This window comes from Mesoplodon bidens (genome assembly GCF_964165515.1).
Source record: "Mesoplodon bidens genome assembly, chromosome: 15".
Lineage (NCBI taxonomy): Eukaryota > Metazoa > Chordata > Mammalia > Artiodactyla > Ziphiidae > Mesoplodon > Mesoplodon bidens.
The window spans coordinates 57996100-58013354 of record NC_138171.1 but is presented as its reverse complement, the minus strand read 5'-3'; the positions used below and the strand labels follow the sequence as shown (position 1 = coordinate 58013354).

The window sequence follows — 17255 nt, the reverse complement described above, 5'->3', positions numbered from 1 at the left end:
AAAGGAGTTGCCTTCTTTCTCTACTGTCAGTGTATTTCCCTGGCATTTGATCACATTTGGTGATGCTGTCCAATGTTTGAAGCTGAGCTTGTCAGTAAGCTAGACTTCTTCAGGCTCTTCCCCACTGTACCTCCCTCCATTGCCCATCTGTGATGGGACCCAGTCTCTATTCCTGAGCCTAGATAAATGGGGTGCTTATTTGACTGGATATATTCTGATTGGCAGGAAAGAGCACGGACTGGGAGAGTCTTGTGCTAGGGGATCAGGTGCAGGCTCCACCACCGGCAGACTCTTGGGCCTCGTGCAAGGTACGTCCCCTCTCAGGGTCTCATCTCCTCCTCTGTAGGATGAAGGAGGTTGAGCTTGAAAGTCCCTGGCTGACCTTGTGGGAAAACTGAGAATTTGAGTGACTTGACTAAAGTCACACATTTCGTTCATGGAATTGCTGGGGTTAGTCCCGAGCTGTTGTCCCCAGATGCCACAGTCTGGAGAAAGAGGCAGATGGCTACCATGTGGGCTCACAATAAAGACCACAGACTGAAAAATGGGAGGCAGGCAGCAGGGAAGATTTAGGGCAAGGAGGTCTTCTCTCACCACCCTGGACAGAACAGTCGATTGCTTCATTGGCTCCCAGGACAACTTGTTGGGAGAAGTGGAACCCTCCCCGCACCTCCCAGCCTTGGCCCCTCTCCAAGAAACGGGAGGTGGTGGCCCCATCTTTCAGTTCTGCTTCCTCCAGTCATGGTTGGCTGGGCCTTTAACGCAAGCCTGCTATGGCTGTGTTCCTGTAGCCCCCACCCAACCCATTATAAACAGTCCACCCTGGCCAGGGCCTCTCGTTGGACTGGAAAGTTCCTTCTCTGTGATATGTGGGTCTGTGTTGAGACCCTCCAGAGCTAGCAAGAGTTGTTGATGAGTGAAAGGAGAAGAAGCACCTGGGAGGCGGTGGTAAGTTGTGCGTGTGTGTTTTCTCACGACCTTTCCCTGCTTCAGTTTCATTTTATTCTGGCCCAGGCTGGGCACTCAGAAGGCTGTCTTAGATCCTCTGGCCAGCTCTCTTCTCACCTTCTTCAAGAAGCTTCTTTTGATTCTTTCCAGCATGTATCTGCATCCCAAGTATAGCGGGTTGAATAGTGCCCCCCCCGCCAAAGATATGTCCACATCAAATCCCTGGAACCTGATTTGGGGAAAAAAAGTCTTTGCAGATGTAATTAAGTTAAGGATCTTGAACTAATATCCTGGATTATCTGGGTGGGCCCTAAATCAATGTCCATTTAAGAGAAAGGCAGAAGATTAGGAGGTGATGTGACCACTAAGGCAGAGAATGGAGTGATGTGGCCACAAGGTCACAAGTCAAGGAATGCCATCAATTCCCAAAGATGGAAGAGGCAAGGAAGGATTCTCCCCTGGAGCCTCCAGAGGGACCATGGCCCTGCCTCCACCTTGATTTTAGACTTCTGGCCTCCAGAACTGTGAGGGAATAAGACTCCGTTGCTTCAAGCTACTAGGCTTGTGGTACTTTGTTGCAATAGCAATAGGAAATGAACAGACCATGGAATCATAGACTCCCTGCACTAGAGAGTAGGGCAAGGTCATTGGAGCCACGCAGATGAAGCTTCACACTGGCTCTAGCCAGCAAGAGCTGCACATCGGGGGCTGCTTAGCCTTTCTGAGCCTCACGCTGCTCATTTGCAAAAGGGAGACCATAATGCCTACTTCCCAGTGCCAGTGTTTTGTTTTGTTTTAACAGCTTTATTGGGATATAATTCAAATGTCAGACAATTCACCCATTTAAAGTGTACAATTCAATGGCCTTTTTAGTATATTCACACGGTTGTGCAACCAACCCTCAGCCAACTTTAGAATACTTCATCATTCCCCCAGAAGAAACTTCATACCCACTAGCAATTGTTCCCCATTTCCCTCCACAATTCTCCGTCCACTGTAGCCAACTACGAATTTACTTTCTATCTCCAAAGATTTGTCTGTTCTGTATATTTCATATAAATGGAATCATACAAAATGTGCCTTTGTGTGTGGCTTCTTTCACTTATCAGGATGTTTTCAAATTTCATCCATGTTGAAGCATGTATCAGTACTTTCTTCCTTTTTATGTCTGAGTACTATTCCACTGTATGGATATACCACATTTTGTTTATCCATGTATCCATTGATGGCCATTTGAATTGTTTCCATTTTGGGGCTATTATGAAGTATGTTTTTATGCACATTTGTATACAAGTTTTTGTGTGGACACAGCCAGGGTTGTTTTGAAGATTAAATGAAGTCGAACCTAAGGTATCTGATATGTCCTCCAACAATTAATAATGAGAGATATTAGAGGAAATATGCCCCAACTCTTTCAATTTACAGATTAGGAAACTGAAGCATGGAGAGGAGCACAGACTTGCTTGAGGTCATCCAAGGCAGGAGAGCATAACACTTAAATGCAGGTCCATGAATCAGACTGCCCAGAACTAAATCTTGGTTGGACTTGGGTTACCTTATGTAGGTCACTTCACCTCTACGAGCCTCAGTTTACTCGTGTGTAAAATGAGGTTAGTAATAGTACCTACCTCATGTGGTTGTTGATGTGAGGATTAAGTGTGCTAGACCATGTGTCTGGCACATAGTAGGTGCTCTGTACATCTTAGCTGTTATCATTCATGGTAGTGCCAGCAGCAGAACTTAGGTCTCCTGGCTCACAGGTATGAGAGGTCTTGAATCTACACATCTCCAGTTCCCTTTTCTGTATCATGGGCATCTTCCCAGTGTGACTGTAGGTTCTGTGGAGGAAAGACATAGGGCTTCTTCTCCCCACTGCCCTGAGCACATAAGAGGTGCCGAATGAGAACCTTTGCTCACTTTCTTTGGCTCCTGCCAACCCTGGCCTTCACCAAGTGACCCAGCTGGAGACTGTGGTAGGTGTTCATCCCCTGCATCTTTCCAACACCCCATGAGCTAACCGAGTGCGTCTCCCTTCCAGGCAGTGGACAGCACACAACCATGGAGTTGGGGCCTCTAGAGGGCGGGTACCTGGAGCTTCTCAACAGCAACGCTGACCCTTTGCAGCTCTACCACCTCTATGACCGGATGGACCTGACTGGAGAAGAAGAGATAGAGCTCTGCTCAGGTGGGCTCTCCTCCCTCTGGCCCCTTCCAAGTCCCTCTCCACCCCTCTGCCTGCAGTAGAGATGGCAACCAGGGGAAGTCCTGGCTGTGGAATTCCGGTCAGCACCACGGACAGCTGCAACTCCCTGCCACGCTGGCTCCTAACGGAAGCATCTCCCAGCCCGCCCTGCCTCTCCCTCCTTCCCCGCCAGCCCTCTTCCCAGATCTTTCCTGCTTCATCCAAGTGGCTTTTCCTCCCAGAACCTGATACGGACACCATCAACTGCGAACAGTTCAGCAGGCTGCTGTGTGATATGGAAGGTGATGAAGAGACCAGGGAGGCTTATGCCAATATCGGTGAGGAAGCATCATGAACCCAGAAAAAGGACAACTGAGGGAAAAGATTCTTTTATCTGTTTTGTTAATCTCACCCATTCACCAGGAGCCTCCAGGCCCTCCCTCAGAAATCAGGGCAAGAGGGGATGGGGAGCGAGGGTTAAAAGGACAGAGAATCAGGGAAAGAAGGGAGATGGAGAAAGGTAGGGAAATAGACCCCTTCACTAATGAATACCAGGCAAACAAATCTCACTTTTCCATCTTCTGCCTCCATTTCTATACTTTTTTCTATTTGTTGCTCTTCTTTCCTTCCCAGAAAGCCCATATCATACGCCCCTCCCTCCCTTTCTCCTCAGCTCCTAAGCTAAACTACTCTAGTATTTGTAATAACTACCTTTGGGGAGCACTTGTAGCCTGCAAATCACTGTGCATGTGTGATCACATTGAATCCTTACGAAAACAAAGGAAGTAGATACTATTAGTATCTTCATTTTACAGATGAGGAAATTGAGGTTTAGAGAGATAAAGAATCTACCCAAGGCTGCGTTAGAGACAGTAATGGGCAGGTCTGAAATTCAAAGTCCTTATTGTTCACCACAAGAAGGAAAGTATCTAGAGTGGGGAGGTTTGGTAAGGCTCGAGCTGAGCGGCTGGTGTGCAGCTTTAAAAAGACCTACAGTTTTCAGACAAAGGCAGAACCCTTTGGGACTCTCTGGGGAGAGGTGTTTCTGTTGTTTTTTGTGGGGGGTGAAGGATCCCTCCTTACCAGGCTCCCCACTGTCTCCTACAGAGGCTTTGTTGAATTAGAAAAAGATGCCCCTTCTTCTAGAGGATGCAGCCCCCATTAAGATGTAACAGCTTGGCTATCAAAGTGCAGGCTGGATTCCTGCCCCCATTTGTCCTTTAGGCTGGGCACCCTGTACAGTGAACAACCTGCACAGATGTTCTTAGTGGCCCTTTTCCTGGCATCCCAAGAATCACATCACTTAGGAGGTCCGGCATGAACATGGCTAGACTTTCCCCAACACATAGTTAATCCAGCATCATACAAGGGCAGAAAATGGAGAGGAGCAGTAACTGTATGTGTCCCAAAGATTACAGAACGGAGAACCTGCCTGCTTCCTTTCCTTCTTGCGAATTTACTTGGGAGAAGCAGAACTGTTTAGGGCTGAGAGTATTCACATTTCCTCACAACTGGAGGCAGTAATGAATGAGTTGGGCTTTTTCCCAAATCACTTAGGATTGGGGGGCTTTTCCCCCTTAGGGGCATCTACACAGGAAGTGGGAACAAGTGGAGGAGGCAGCTTCACCCAAGTCTGTTCCTAAAGTCTCTGGTCCTGGGCATGCAGTCATCTGAGGCACCCTGAAGTATTACATTGGCTTCCATTCCCACAAAATGGGAATAATAATCACACGTGCCTCATGGGGTCACTGTGAGGATTGAATAAGTTTCTGTGCATAAAGTGTTGAGAGCAGGAATTTGCAAAGGGTAAGCATTCAATAAGTGTTAGGTACCACCCCACCACTACCATCAACACCATCATCATTATATTTATCATCATCATCATCACCATTTATGCCCTCACTCCATTCCTCACTCAGAAGCCTTTTATGGCTCCCCACGGCCTATAAAATCCAGTCCTAACTTTCCCCAACATGAAACTTTTACTGAAGACAACTATTTCTAAGAGTTTCCCAAACCCCTCTCCTCACTCTGTCCCCACTACCCAGAAAGCCCTACACTTTTCACCTCTCAGACTCTACCCCCGCAATCTTTCAAGGTCTGGCTTCAGGACCCCTTCCTCTGGGAAGCCCTCCCTGATTGCCCCCATCCCACTATACACTCTCTCCTCTTGCCATGATAACTGTCTTCCCGTTGGCTCCAAACCATGTTCCACTTCGTATAATTAACCACCATTGATTGTCTACTGTGTACTGGCTACTGTGTTGATTGCTTTAAATGCAGAGCCTCTAACCCTCACCATCCATCCCTGGGTCGTAGGTGTTATTTGTTCTCATTACACAGATGAGGAAATGGGGGCCCAGAGAGGTTAAGTAACTGACCCAAGAGTGTACAGCTAGTAGGGCAATTGGGGAGTAGAACTGGAATTTAAACTCAAACCCAAGACAACTCTACTATGCTCTGTTGCACTACTTTATAGCAATAGATAAATTTGTATGCATACATATCATCCCTTCAATTAGATTAAGAGCCCATGAAGTTTCAGTGTTCCTTCATTAATTTGACCATTCATTCAGCAAACATTTATTGAGGCCCAGTGTGTGCTAGGTCTGGAGGGCCACGGTTCCCCGATGCCCAGCCCAAGGCCGGGCTGGGCAATAAGCATTGCCCAGCATTCAGTGAGAACTAGTTGATTGACTGCACTTTTTCTTGTCTGGGCAGCGGAACTGGACCAGTATGTCTTCCAGGACTCCCAGCTGGAGGGCCTGAGCAAAGACATTTTCAGTAAGTTGGGGGGGTCTTGGCTCAGCCTGCATTTCCTTCCTGGTTCCTTGGAGAGTGCTGTAATACCCGACGACCACCCTTTGATGGATTGTCAGATCATCCCCAACATAGGGACAATGGAAGCTCACCTTGGACGTCCACTGACTGTGTGTGTTGGTGTCTTTGGTTTTTCCCCGTAGTCGATCACATAGGACTGGAAGAAATGATCGGCGAGAGTGTGGAGGTGTTGGAGGAAGCTGGACAGAAAAGTCAGAAAAGACGTGAGTGAGCCCCTCCCTGATCAGGCCTAGCCTTGCTTGACTCCCGGCCATGCCTTGGCTCTAAAACCTGTTACGGCTCCCAGTTGCTTCCCTTGTTAAGTTCTGTCTGCTCTGCCAGGCTTGGGTGTCCCACCCACCTCTCCCCTCACCACTGCTCCCTGGTGATCCAGGGAGGAAGCAGACGGCCCAGGATCAAATGGCCCCTCTCCTGATGGGTCTCTACCTCTGGCTGTTTTGATTGCCATTTCCAAAAGGACCTCTGGGCTCTGGCTTCTCTTTCATCCTTAGTTGTCACCCCTGTATTTAAGGGAGGTCTTCAAGCACAGTTTTTTCCCAGCAAGATCTGAGTTTGAATCCTGGATCTGCTGTTTATAGTCTATATGCACTTGGGCAAGTACCTGCATCTCTCTGAGCCTCCTGGTCAGTCTCCCTGCCTCCTTAATCTGTCCTTACCCGGCAGCCATTGTGGACTTTTAAATGCAAATCAGATCATTTTGCTGCCCTGCTAACCCTCCAATGGCTACAAAATACCTACCATAAGGGCTGTTTGATCTGGCCCTTCCCACCTCTCCTAACTCACTATGAGCCACCATGCTCCAGCCATACTGGCTTCTTTCCATTCCTGTAACCCATGTATCCTTTTCAGCCTCAGGGCCTTTGCACTTGCTGTTCTCTCTATCTGGAATGTCCTCCCCCTTCCCATGGTGGGCTTCGGAAACTGTTAGGTCTTGGCCAGCATGTCACCTCCTCCTGAAGGCTTTCCTAGACCAACTTTTTCCATATAAATTACCTCACTTTTTTTCACCTTGTTTGTGTCTCTCCTTCACTGCAGCACTTGTCACAATTTGGACTTATTTTATTTATTGCCTTTTGCTTAGTTCCCCCACTGTGAGGACAGGGACCTTGTCTTTCTTATTACTGTATCCCCAGCACCTGGCACATGGCTGGCATGCAGGAGCACCTCAATAAATATCCACTGAATGAAAATTTCCATAAAATGGGCCTAACAGTTAATCAAAAGCTTACTATGTGCCAGACCATGTGTAAACCCTGTACCTAGTTATTTAATTTGAACAGGTAAACAGGTGCATGGCATAAAAATTCAAAATGTGTAAAAAATATTCAGTGAAAAAAAATCTCCCTCCCATCCTTTTCCCCCAGTCCCTCATTTTCCCTCCCTGAAGACAACCTATGTTGCCAGTGCCCTTTTGGTCTTGTTAGGAATATTCTATTCGTCTAAAAGCCAGCTCTTAAAAAAAATTTTTTTTTTCACACAAATGACCACATTTTACCTACACTCTTTCTTCATTTAACATGTCTGGGAGGTTATTTTCTTAACACTAATGGAAAACACATGGTCCTGCCTCCAGGAATTTCCCTTTCTTTCTATTTTCTACCTTCCTTCCTTCCTTCCTTCCTTCCTTCCTTTCTTTCTTTCTTCCTTCCTCTTCCTCTCTCTTTCTCTTTTATTCTTCTTCCTCCTTTCCTTCCTCCCTCCTTCTCTTCCTTCTTTCTTTCTTTCTTTTCATTTCATAAACATTTCCCTAATACTTTATTATGAAAAATTTCAACATACAGCAAAGATGGAAGAGTTGTTCTACAAACAACCACGTACCCATCACTTACATTCTACCATCAGTGTTTGGCGATAGTGGTCTTAACACATCTCTAGCCATCGCTCTATTCATCCACCCATCCAACCATTTTATTTTTGGAACATTTCAAGGTAAATTGCAGACACCAGTACTGCCCCATATGTCCTTTAGCATCCTTGTTATTTTTAGGGCTGTGTGGTATTTCACATAATCAACTATAATTTGGTTCATCAGCCTCTTGCTAAGGGACACATAGGGGTTTTCTCAATGTGTTACATGCTTGATACTCACTCAACTGATTTCCAATGCATTCCTGTGAAGTGGGAATCACTGCCCCCATTTCACAGATGAGAGATCAAAGGCTCAGAGAGGCTGTGTTGCAGAGACACACAGCTAGGAAGGGACCAAAAGCAGGGTTTTTTAAAAAAATTTTAGTATTATTTTTTTAAACTCAAACTCATCTTGTGTCCCCTCTGTGGCTCTGCGTCTCCCAGTGCCTCACTGTCCTGGGTGCTTCAAATGGGGTTTGGGCTGAAGCAAATGAGCGGGGGCAGAAATTTGGGGGGCTGGGGAGGGAAAGGGACCCCCAAGGCCACTTCCCAGCCATTTAAGGCAATTCTATAGGGCCTGCTGGGGTCCACAAGCCCCTCCTGGCTTGGAATATCCCTTCCCTGGGGCTGATGACCATATCGTTCTCTCTGCAGCCTTCCCAGAGGAGCTGCCTGTGGATCTGAAGCACAGGAAGCTAGGTGAGCAGGGCGGGTGGCCCTGGGAGACTGATGGGCAGGAAAGCCAGGGCCTCCTCAGGCCCGCATGTAAACTGGCATTTGAAAGCCAGGGCTCAGAGAGCTGAAGCCACTTGTCTGAGATCACACAGCAAGTGAGAGGTGGAGTTGAGATTCAAACCAAGATCATGATTCCATAGCCCGTGCTCTGAAGCTCAGGGACTGCTGGGAGATTCAGCTCCTCCTACAAAGCCTCTCCCCTAACACCTCCCTCCTCTTAACTCTGAGTCAGAGTTGAGACCCCACCCTACCACCACCACCTAGTTCCACTGCCCCTCCAGGCCACATGTCTCCTTTCAGAGTGTAGAGCCACCTCGGATCAGCTGGTTACCCAGTGCCCTCCCGCCCTCCGTAGAGCCCCCATGCCTCAGTGAGCCTCTTCCCCCACACTCATCAGTCCCCCACCAGATGTTCCTCCCCTCCCTGCCTCTCCACTCCCCTCCCACTCAGTTGTTATTGCAAAGGTTGGGCAACTAGCCCCTCTGCGGGGAACAGACTGAGGAATGAAAGCCTCATAGTCCGATGGAGGAAGCCTGGCCCCTGCCCTCAGAAAGTTCTAATCTGATGGAGAAGACAGGGACCCTGCCCGCGAAGAGCCCAGGATGCTGGAGAAATAGTCTCTGTCTTCAGGGAGCTCCCAATCTGATGGGGGAGGCAAGTCTCCACCCTCCTAGGGCTCCCAATTAAATGGAGGAGATAAACTCCTGCCCCAGTCTGATGGGCAGTGCTTGGGGCCTCTTAGGGGGCCAGAGGCTCAGTGACTGGCTGTAGAAGCTGTAGAGGCCTGGGCTAACAGCCTATTCATAGGTCTATCCCACCCCTAGCTCTCCATGGCGGGAAGCTCTCAGGGCCCAGCCACAAAGAGGAGGCTGAGGGTAGAGGGCTGCCTGGCACAGAGCAGTTGCTGATAAAACCAGCTTCACCCAGGGCGGAGAAGAGGACAGCAGTTTCCTTCCACAGCCAGCAGAGATCTGCTCCCAGAGCGCTCCCTACCCTGGGAAGGCCCCTGCAGGCACCCACCCAGATCTCACCCAGCCTCTAACATTGGCCCTTCCTCACAGCTGAGCCCCTAGCGATGCCCGTGGTGACTGGTGCTTTCCTGGTGGGGCTAGTGAGCGACTCTTCGGCTCAGCCCTGCCCGTCACCACCTGTTCTGTTCAACAAGGAGCCAGCATCCAGCCAGACCCGGCTGAAGGACACCGGTATGTTAGGGGGCTTGGAGAGGGTGGGCTTCCCCACTCCCCGGAGGCAGGAGCCACCAGGGACAGGAATTCCTCCCCCTACTAGTGTCCCCCACTTCTGTCCCAGCCAATGCCATCCTCAGTGTCCCCATCAACCCAGTCTGTGCCAGAAAACATGCCCTGGAAGGAAACACATTCCTAGGAGACACAGCAGGGAATCCCCGCCAACTAGGGAATTTACCCGCCAGCCCTGTGCTTTCATCAGCTGGGAACTGAGCACCCTCTCTGTGCCAGCAACACCACCACAGGCAAGCAGACACAGCTGCGGCTCTCTGGAAGACTGGAGCCCTTTAGAAGGGAGTCAGCTGTTAATTAAGATGTAAATGGACAATCCCACCTCACCGCCTTTGTCTCTTGCAGTGCCCCCTTCCAGTTCCTTGTTGAGCTGCCTGAGTCTCCCTGCTGGACCCATCCAGCTCATCCCCACTCTCTCCACTCTGCCCCAGGGGCTCTGGCAAATCTCAGGGGCTGGGACAGGGGTCTCCAGTATATTCATCTACCAAGGTGAGTATGCGAGGCTGGGCTCCCCACCCCCTCTGCCTGTGACCTGACTACTCCCTGATCCCATCCCCACCCCACCCCACCCCTGTCCCAGATATTTGGCAGTTTTAGCCTAGCACCTTCTCATGATCCTCCTTCCCCAGAACACCCATCTCTGTCCCCATTTCCCAAAAATCAAAGCGGAGGAGCAGACCTCCCCAGCGTGGTCTGGGTGAGTGACACACCAAGTGGCTAAGTGGCATTTTTTGGGTCACTTTCCCCTAGTAAGCCTCAGTTTCTCCTTTTTTTTCAAAAAAAAACTAAACTTTATTATATTTTAAAATCACAGCATCGGGACTTTCCTGGCGGTCCGGTGGTTAAGACTTTGCCTTCCAGTGCAGGGGGTGTGGGTTCGATCCCTGGTCACAGAGCTAATATCCCACATGCTTCATGGCCAAAAAACCAAAACATAAAAACAGAAGCAATACTGTAACAAATTCAACAGAGACGTTAAAAATGGTCCACATCAAAAAAAAAAATCTAAAAAAAGTACAATATCAATGCATGCTCATTAACAAGCCAAGCAGTAAGAGATACTTACAAGAGTTACTGAGTCTCTCCCTCACTCTTTTAGTATACGGTTGTGAACAGTTTGGTATGCATCCTTGCACAGCTTTCTCTGAATTGCCTTGTTTCCAGGTCAGTAAAATGGTCCCTGCTGACCTGCCACATTGAAAGGTTGTGAATTGTCCAAGGGAAGGCACGTTGGGCTCTAAGGGATGGGAGAGAGAATGAGGCTAAGGGGATGCTTCCAGTCAATTCAAGAGCATCTTTTGAAGGTTGCATGCCAGTTTTTGTATAATGCATTGGTGCCCCAGGAGCAAGAGGGTGTTCTGGGCATCCAGGAAAATGGGTACTGACCACACAGTGGGAAAAGTGCCATAGTAGCACTTGCCCTAAGCTCCCTATGAGCTGATTGTGTCCATTTCACAGATGGGAAAACCGAGGCTCTGGGAGCCTAGTTGTAACTCAAGAGCTCTTTCCTCAACTTCGGCCTGAAATGTCTTCCTCTAGAAGTTCCCCTCGCCTTTCCCCAGACTCCCAGCCCTACAGCCTGATTTAGGAAGGGGGTGACCCAAGTGGCCTCCTTGTTGTTTCTATACTCCTTTCCCTCCCCCATGTAGGTGAGATGCCCCAGGCCAGCCAAACACCCGCCTCCAGCAGCACAGCTGTCCACAGCCTCCCGAAGTCCCCAGACCGGCCCGGCTCCACCAGCCCCTTTGCCCCATCGGCAGCTGACCTCCCCAGCATGCCTGAACCAGCCCTGACCTCCCGTGCAAACCTAACAGGTAAGAATCATCAGGGCCTGTGAGAGTTACTGGAAGCAGAACTGAGGCCCTGGGGGAAGGGATTGCCTCTGACAATGAGGTCCAGGAACAGAGCTGCCTGCAGACACGGGCAAGTTGTGTTTGTGTAAAACAGGGCAGGGAGGGTCTCCAGGGAGGGGGGATACATGGGAGGGTTGGTGAGGGGAACAATTGGAGAATCCATGCCAAACCTAAACAGGGCCACCAGCCTTCACCATCTTGTTACATGGCAGGAAAACAGGCTCAATGCAGCCAGATCTTCTGAATTGTCAGCAGAATCTGGAGATCTTGATTTTAACATAGATATTGTGATTTTTAAAACACTGGTGAAAAATTTTAAAGTACACCTGGCCAAAAAAAGACATCTTTGAGCAGGATACAGCCTCGGGTCACCACCTGGTAACCTCCATCTTGCGGAGACTCAGCCCACGTCAGCTCTGACCTTGTGATACTCAGAGGACTGATGCCCCAGAGGGAGGGAGGTACCTGGGGCGCCCCTCACCCTAACTCTGACACTGGCTTCTTCCCCTCCAGAGGATGAGATGTCCCCCACCCAATGCCCAGCAGCTCACAAGGCCTCCAGCAAGCTTCCCAAGTGGCCTGGTGAGTGGTGGCAGGGTCCCTCTGCCTGGGTGCTGGAGGTTTCCTGTCACTCATTCACCCAACACTTATTCAATCCCTCACTTGTTGGCTCATTCATTCATTCATTCATTCACGTGCTCATTTGATCCCACCGTCTCAGCATTCATTCCGCCAGTTATAGCCACACTTAGAGCAACATTTACTGAGGACCTGCCCCTCGTAAGCCCATGCTAGGTGTTGACATCTTGTTTGTGAGGCTGAGAGAATGAAACAGGGAAGCGTGGGTGATTGAGAGAGTGGATGAAGGCAGGAGTGGATGATGGGTGTGGGAGAGATGGAAGGTGGGAATGAAAGGGCAGCTGAGAGAATGGTGAGACGACTGAGTCTGACTCTGTTCCAGGTACACTTCCAGGCACATGAGATGTAGTCAATCATTAAATTTGTAAACAGGGACTTCCCTGGTGGTCCAGTGGTTAAGACTCTGCGCTTCCATTGCAGGGGGCACGGGTTTAATCGCTGGTCAGGGAACTAAGATCCCGCATGCCTCCCGGGATTGTTTGCGGCCAAAACAAACAAACAAACAAAGTCATAAACAACCCCAGTATGATCCCTGTTTTACAGATGAGGAAACTGAGGCCTAGTGGGGGTATATCACACGCTCAACATAACAGTAATAAGTGGTGGAGCTGGAACTTGAACCAGAAACCTGGATTCCACTATCTTAACTCTTACCACCACCACCCCCCCCATGACCTCCCTATGGTCAGTGAACAAAAGAAGGTTAGTGAGTAAATGAAAGAGTGGACAGATAATCAAGTGAGAAGATGAGTGAATGAATGGGTGTAGGAATGCATGAATGAGTGTCTGGGTAATTGAGGGAGGCAGCTAATCAAGAAGGCAGTCGGGGAAGACTTTGACGAGTGGATGAACAAGCTAGTGATGGTGGCCGGGCTGGCCACTCTGCTGCCCTCACAGTGGCCAGTCCTGCCACTAGCATCCTCCTCTCCCCCACCCCACACCCTTTGACATGTGCAGAGAGCGTGGAACAATTCTACTGCTCGCTACGGAACAAGTACCAGGCTAAGCCCGCAGGCCCGGAAGGCATCCTGGTGGAGGTGGACCTGGTGAGGGTAAGGCTGGAGAGGAACGGCGGCAAAAGCCAGGACAGAGAGCTGACCACCCTGGACTGGGCAGAGCGGCAGCCGGCCCGAGGAAGTCTGGGCGAGGTGCTGCTGGCCTCTAGCAAGCACCGGCGGCCACGTGAGACGCAGGTGATCGCCGTGCTGGGCAAAGCAGGACAGGGGAAGAGTCACTGGGTCCAGGCCGTGAGCTGGGCCTGGGCCTGCGGCCAGCTGCCACAGTACGACTTTATCTTCTGCATCCCCTGCCACTGTTTGGACCGTCCAGGGGACACCTACCGCCTGCAGGATCTGCTCTTCTCCCTGGGCTCACAGCCACTGTCAGTGGACGACGAGGTCTTCAGTTACATCTTGAGGAGGCCCGACCGCATTCTGCTCATCCTGGATGCCTTCGAGGAGCTCGAAGCCCAAGACGGCTTCCTGCACAGCGCGGGCGGACCCATGTCAGCAGAAGCCTGCTCCCTCCGGGGGCTGCTGGCGAACCTCTTCCAGCGCAAGCTGCTGCGCGGCTGCACCCTGCTGCTTACAGCCCGGCCCCGGGGCCGCCTGGCCCAGAGCCTGAGCAAGGCCGACGCTCTGTTCGAAGTGGCTGGCTTCTCCGCCCAGCAGGCCGAGACCTATGTGATGCGCTACTTTGAGTGTTCGGGGGCCACCGAGCACCAAAAGAGAGCCCTGGCACTCCTCCAGTCCCAGCCATTTCTCCTGAGTCACAGCCATAGCCCCACTGTGTGCCGGGCCGTGTGCCAGCTCTCGGAGGCCCTCCTGGAGCTAGGTGATGAGGCCCAGCTGCCTTCCACGCTCACGGGCCTCTATGTTGGCTTACTAGGCCCAGGAGCCCGTGACAGCCCCCCAGGGGCCCTGGTGGGACTGGCCAGGCTGGCCTGGGAGCTGGGCCGCAGTCATCAGAGCAGCCTGCGGGAGGGCCAGTTCCCATCGGCCGAGGTGAGGGTCTGGGCTGTGGCCCAAGGCTTGGTGCAGCCCACCCCGGGGGCCCTGGAGACCGAGCTGGCCTTCTCCAGCTTCCTCCTGCAATGCTTCCTGGGGGCCGTGTGGCTGGCTCTGAGCAGCGAAATCAAGGACAAGGAGCTGCCGCAGTATTTGGCATTGACCCCGAGGAAGAAGAGGCCCTATGACAACTGGCTGGAGGGTGTGCCGCGCTTTCTGGTCGGGCTGGTCTTCCAGCCTCGTGCCCACTGCCTGGGAGCCCTGGCAGGGCTGGCGGCCTCCACCTCAGCAGACAGGAAGCAGAAGGTGCTCACCAGGTACCTGAAGCGGCTGCAGCCTGGGACGCTGAAGGCGGGGCGGCTGCTGGAGCTGCTGCACTGCGCCCACGAGGCGCTGGATGCTGGGCTTTGGCGGCATGTGCTTCAGGGGCTCCCAGCCCACCTCTCGTTCCTGGGCACCCGGCTCACACCTCCCGACACCCACGTGCTGGGCAGCGCCTTGGAGGCGGCAGGCCGAGACTTCTCCCTGGACCTCCGTAGCACTGGCGTTGACCCCTCAGGACTGGGGAGCCTCGTGGGACTCAGCTGTGTCACCCATTTCAGGTGGGAGCTGGGGGCAGGAGAGTGGGCTTCTTTGCCTTGGGCACCTACAGTGGTCTTGGTGCTGTGCCCAGTGCTGACTCTGTGGGGTCTCATTTAGTATGAATGGCAGCCAGATGGGGGCAGAAGTGATTCTAGCCTTTTTTAAGATGAGGAAGCCAAGACTCAGAGGGGTATGGTAGCTTGCCCAAGGTCACACAGCCAGCATCGTTCTTTCAACCAGTATTTGAAGGCTGGCCTTATGACAGGCACTGGGCCACATCTAGAACCTAAGACTGACCTGGGTTTGAATTAGTTTTCTTTTCTCCATCCCCTGATCAAGCCACTGTTTTGTCATGGTTAGATTAAAGCCATAGCCTCCCCTGACCTCCCTGCCTCCATTCTCCTCTTCCACTCCACTTTATATTCAAACATCAGTGCACATCTCCCTAGAAATTGCATCTGATCATATTCCATCCTTCCTTACAATCTTTCAGAGGCACCCCACCTCCCTCAGGATGAAGTCAAAGTTCCTTAATTTAAATAAAGGAATCTAAATCCTTCAGTGATCTGTTTGATCATTTAAGCCTAATCTCCAGAGAATCTCTGCCACCTTCCCCCTAAGCATACTTTACCCAAGCTGTAAGGTCTACACCACTGTAGTGGTTCAACTGAGAATTTAGCACTGAGCTTCCTGGTAGCCAAAGCAAAAAGGGAAATAAAACCACTGGGAGAGTTGAGAAAAAGGAGGAATTGATAAAGGCTTGAGTGGTCATGGAAAACTTTCTAGAGGAAGTAGGGGTTAAGTTGAGGAAGGAAAATATCTGAATAGGTAGGTGGTCCCTTCATGGAGCCGCCACCCCCCCACACACACATTATGGTCTAGCCCAGTCACCATGACTGGATCTCAGGCCCTTCCTCCACAGGGCTGCCTTGAGTGACACAGTGGAGCTGTGGGAGTCCCTACAGCAGCATGGGGAGGCCAAGCTACTCCAAGCAGTGAAGGAGAAGTTCACCATTGAGCCTTTCAAGGCTGAATCCATGAAGGATGTGGAAGACTTGGGCAACCTCGTGCAGATCCAGAGGTGAGAGGGAAAGGGCATGGGAGTTGGTCCAGACCATGCAGGACCTAATATTAAGTTTGCTATTAACACTTCTTCCTCTTTTGGGGGGACCTCCCCTGCTCCCCGCCAGCCAATGACCATCCAAAATCTCTCAGTGCAGTCACCACCCAGGCAGAGCCCCCAAGATTTATCACTCTGTCCACTTCAGAACTTGCCATCATGTACCCAATTCTTTCTCAGCTAAAGCCAAGGAGATATTCTCTCCTGCTAAGAGTTCATAAGCTGCCTTCTGTATCTAGTAACACAAATGACACCTATGGCCACCTTTCAAGGCAGCCAGGACCAGTATCATTCCCATTTTCTAGATGGCAGAGGTCTAAGGTTCAGAGGGCAGAGGAAACGTGACCACAGAGCAACTGTCTTTCCCTCATTCCTTCATCATACATTGTTTGAGCACCTACTATGCACTGTCTGGGATGGGTGTGGGTAATGCCTCCTCTGAGGCTCTTTTCCATGAAACACACAGTAATGCCTTAATAATATCCTGTCCTGAGGTTTTTCTTTTTAACAAGGGGACAACAGTAGCCCAAGGAAGGCAGTCCTTCTGGGGAATTTTGGGCACTGGGGCAGGCGTCCCCCCTAGGAGGGGGCTCCATGATAGGGGAGGAGCCAACTCTTCCCTAACATTGCCCGTTCTCTCCAGGACAAGAAGTTCCTCTGAAGACACACCTGGGGAACTCCCTGCCGTCCGAGACTTAAAGAAGCTGGAGTTTGCGTAAGCAAAGGGGTAAATTGTCTCGGCTCCCCACGAGGTTTCTCCTCTGGCATTAGCTGGGCTTGTGCCACCAGAATGGAGATGGGTCCTCAGAGTCACTCTTACCCTCTCGCCCCACCACTCTGGAAACCAGCTTCCAGCAGCTGGGGCATGGCCGGTCTGGGCTAGTCCTGGAGGTTCTCGGGGGTAAAGTGAACTTGCCCATTTGCTGGTGAACATACTCATTCGCATCCACTCATTCAACAGACCTACTCATATGACCGAGGCCACTGTTCTCAATGAGCTTGCTGTCCAGTGTAAATAGACAATTACCACCTGCTGTGATTAGTGTCAAGGGCTGTGAGTGTGAAGACTTAGGGGAGGTCAAGATGACTTCCTGGAGCAGGAGACTGAAGCATTGAAACTTGACAAAGAAATAGGAATGAACCATACTGGGTGGAGATATTATCTCCCCACTGTACAGAAGCAGACACTGAGGCCTTGAGAGTGTAAATTGTTTGTCCAAAGTCACAAATGTCAGGTCAGCCTGG

At 50.8% G+C, this 17255-nt stretch overlaps 1 protein-coding gene across 7 annotated transcripts in view; it reads left to right on the top strand.

Annotated features, from left to right (window-relative positions):
- Positions 1–17255, top strand: part of CIITA (class II major histocompatibility complex transactivator) — a 42230-nt gene that overhangs the window by 12610 nt on the left and 12365 nt on the right. For 5 of the 7 annotated variants that reach the window (XM_081256363.1, XM_081256359.1, XM_081256361.1 and 2 more), the window contains exons 2-13: positions 2987–3133; positions 3373–3468; positions 5852–5914; positions 6094–6174; positions 8474–8518; positions 9616–9756; positions 10156–10299; positions 11460–11624; positions 12177–12245; positions 13260–14910; positions 15813–15971; positions 16654–16725. In XM_081256363.1, coding sequence (XP_081112489.1) covers positions 2987–3133; positions 3373–3468; positions 5852–5914; positions 6094–6174; positions 8474–8518; positions 9616–9756; positions 10156–10299; positions 11460–11624; positions 12177–12245; positions 13260–14910; positions 15813–15971; positions 16654–16725 — 2833 coding nt within the window. Of the gene's footprint in view, positions 1–2986; positions 3134–3372; positions 3469–5851; positions 5915–6093; positions 6175–8473; positions 8519–9615; positions 9757–10155; positions 10300–11459; positions 11625–12176; positions 12246–13259; positions 14911–15812; positions 15972–16653; positions 16738–17255 lie in introns of all 7 variants that reach the window. The other 2 variants (XM_081256365.1, XM_081256360.1) reach the window with 2 other exon arrangements.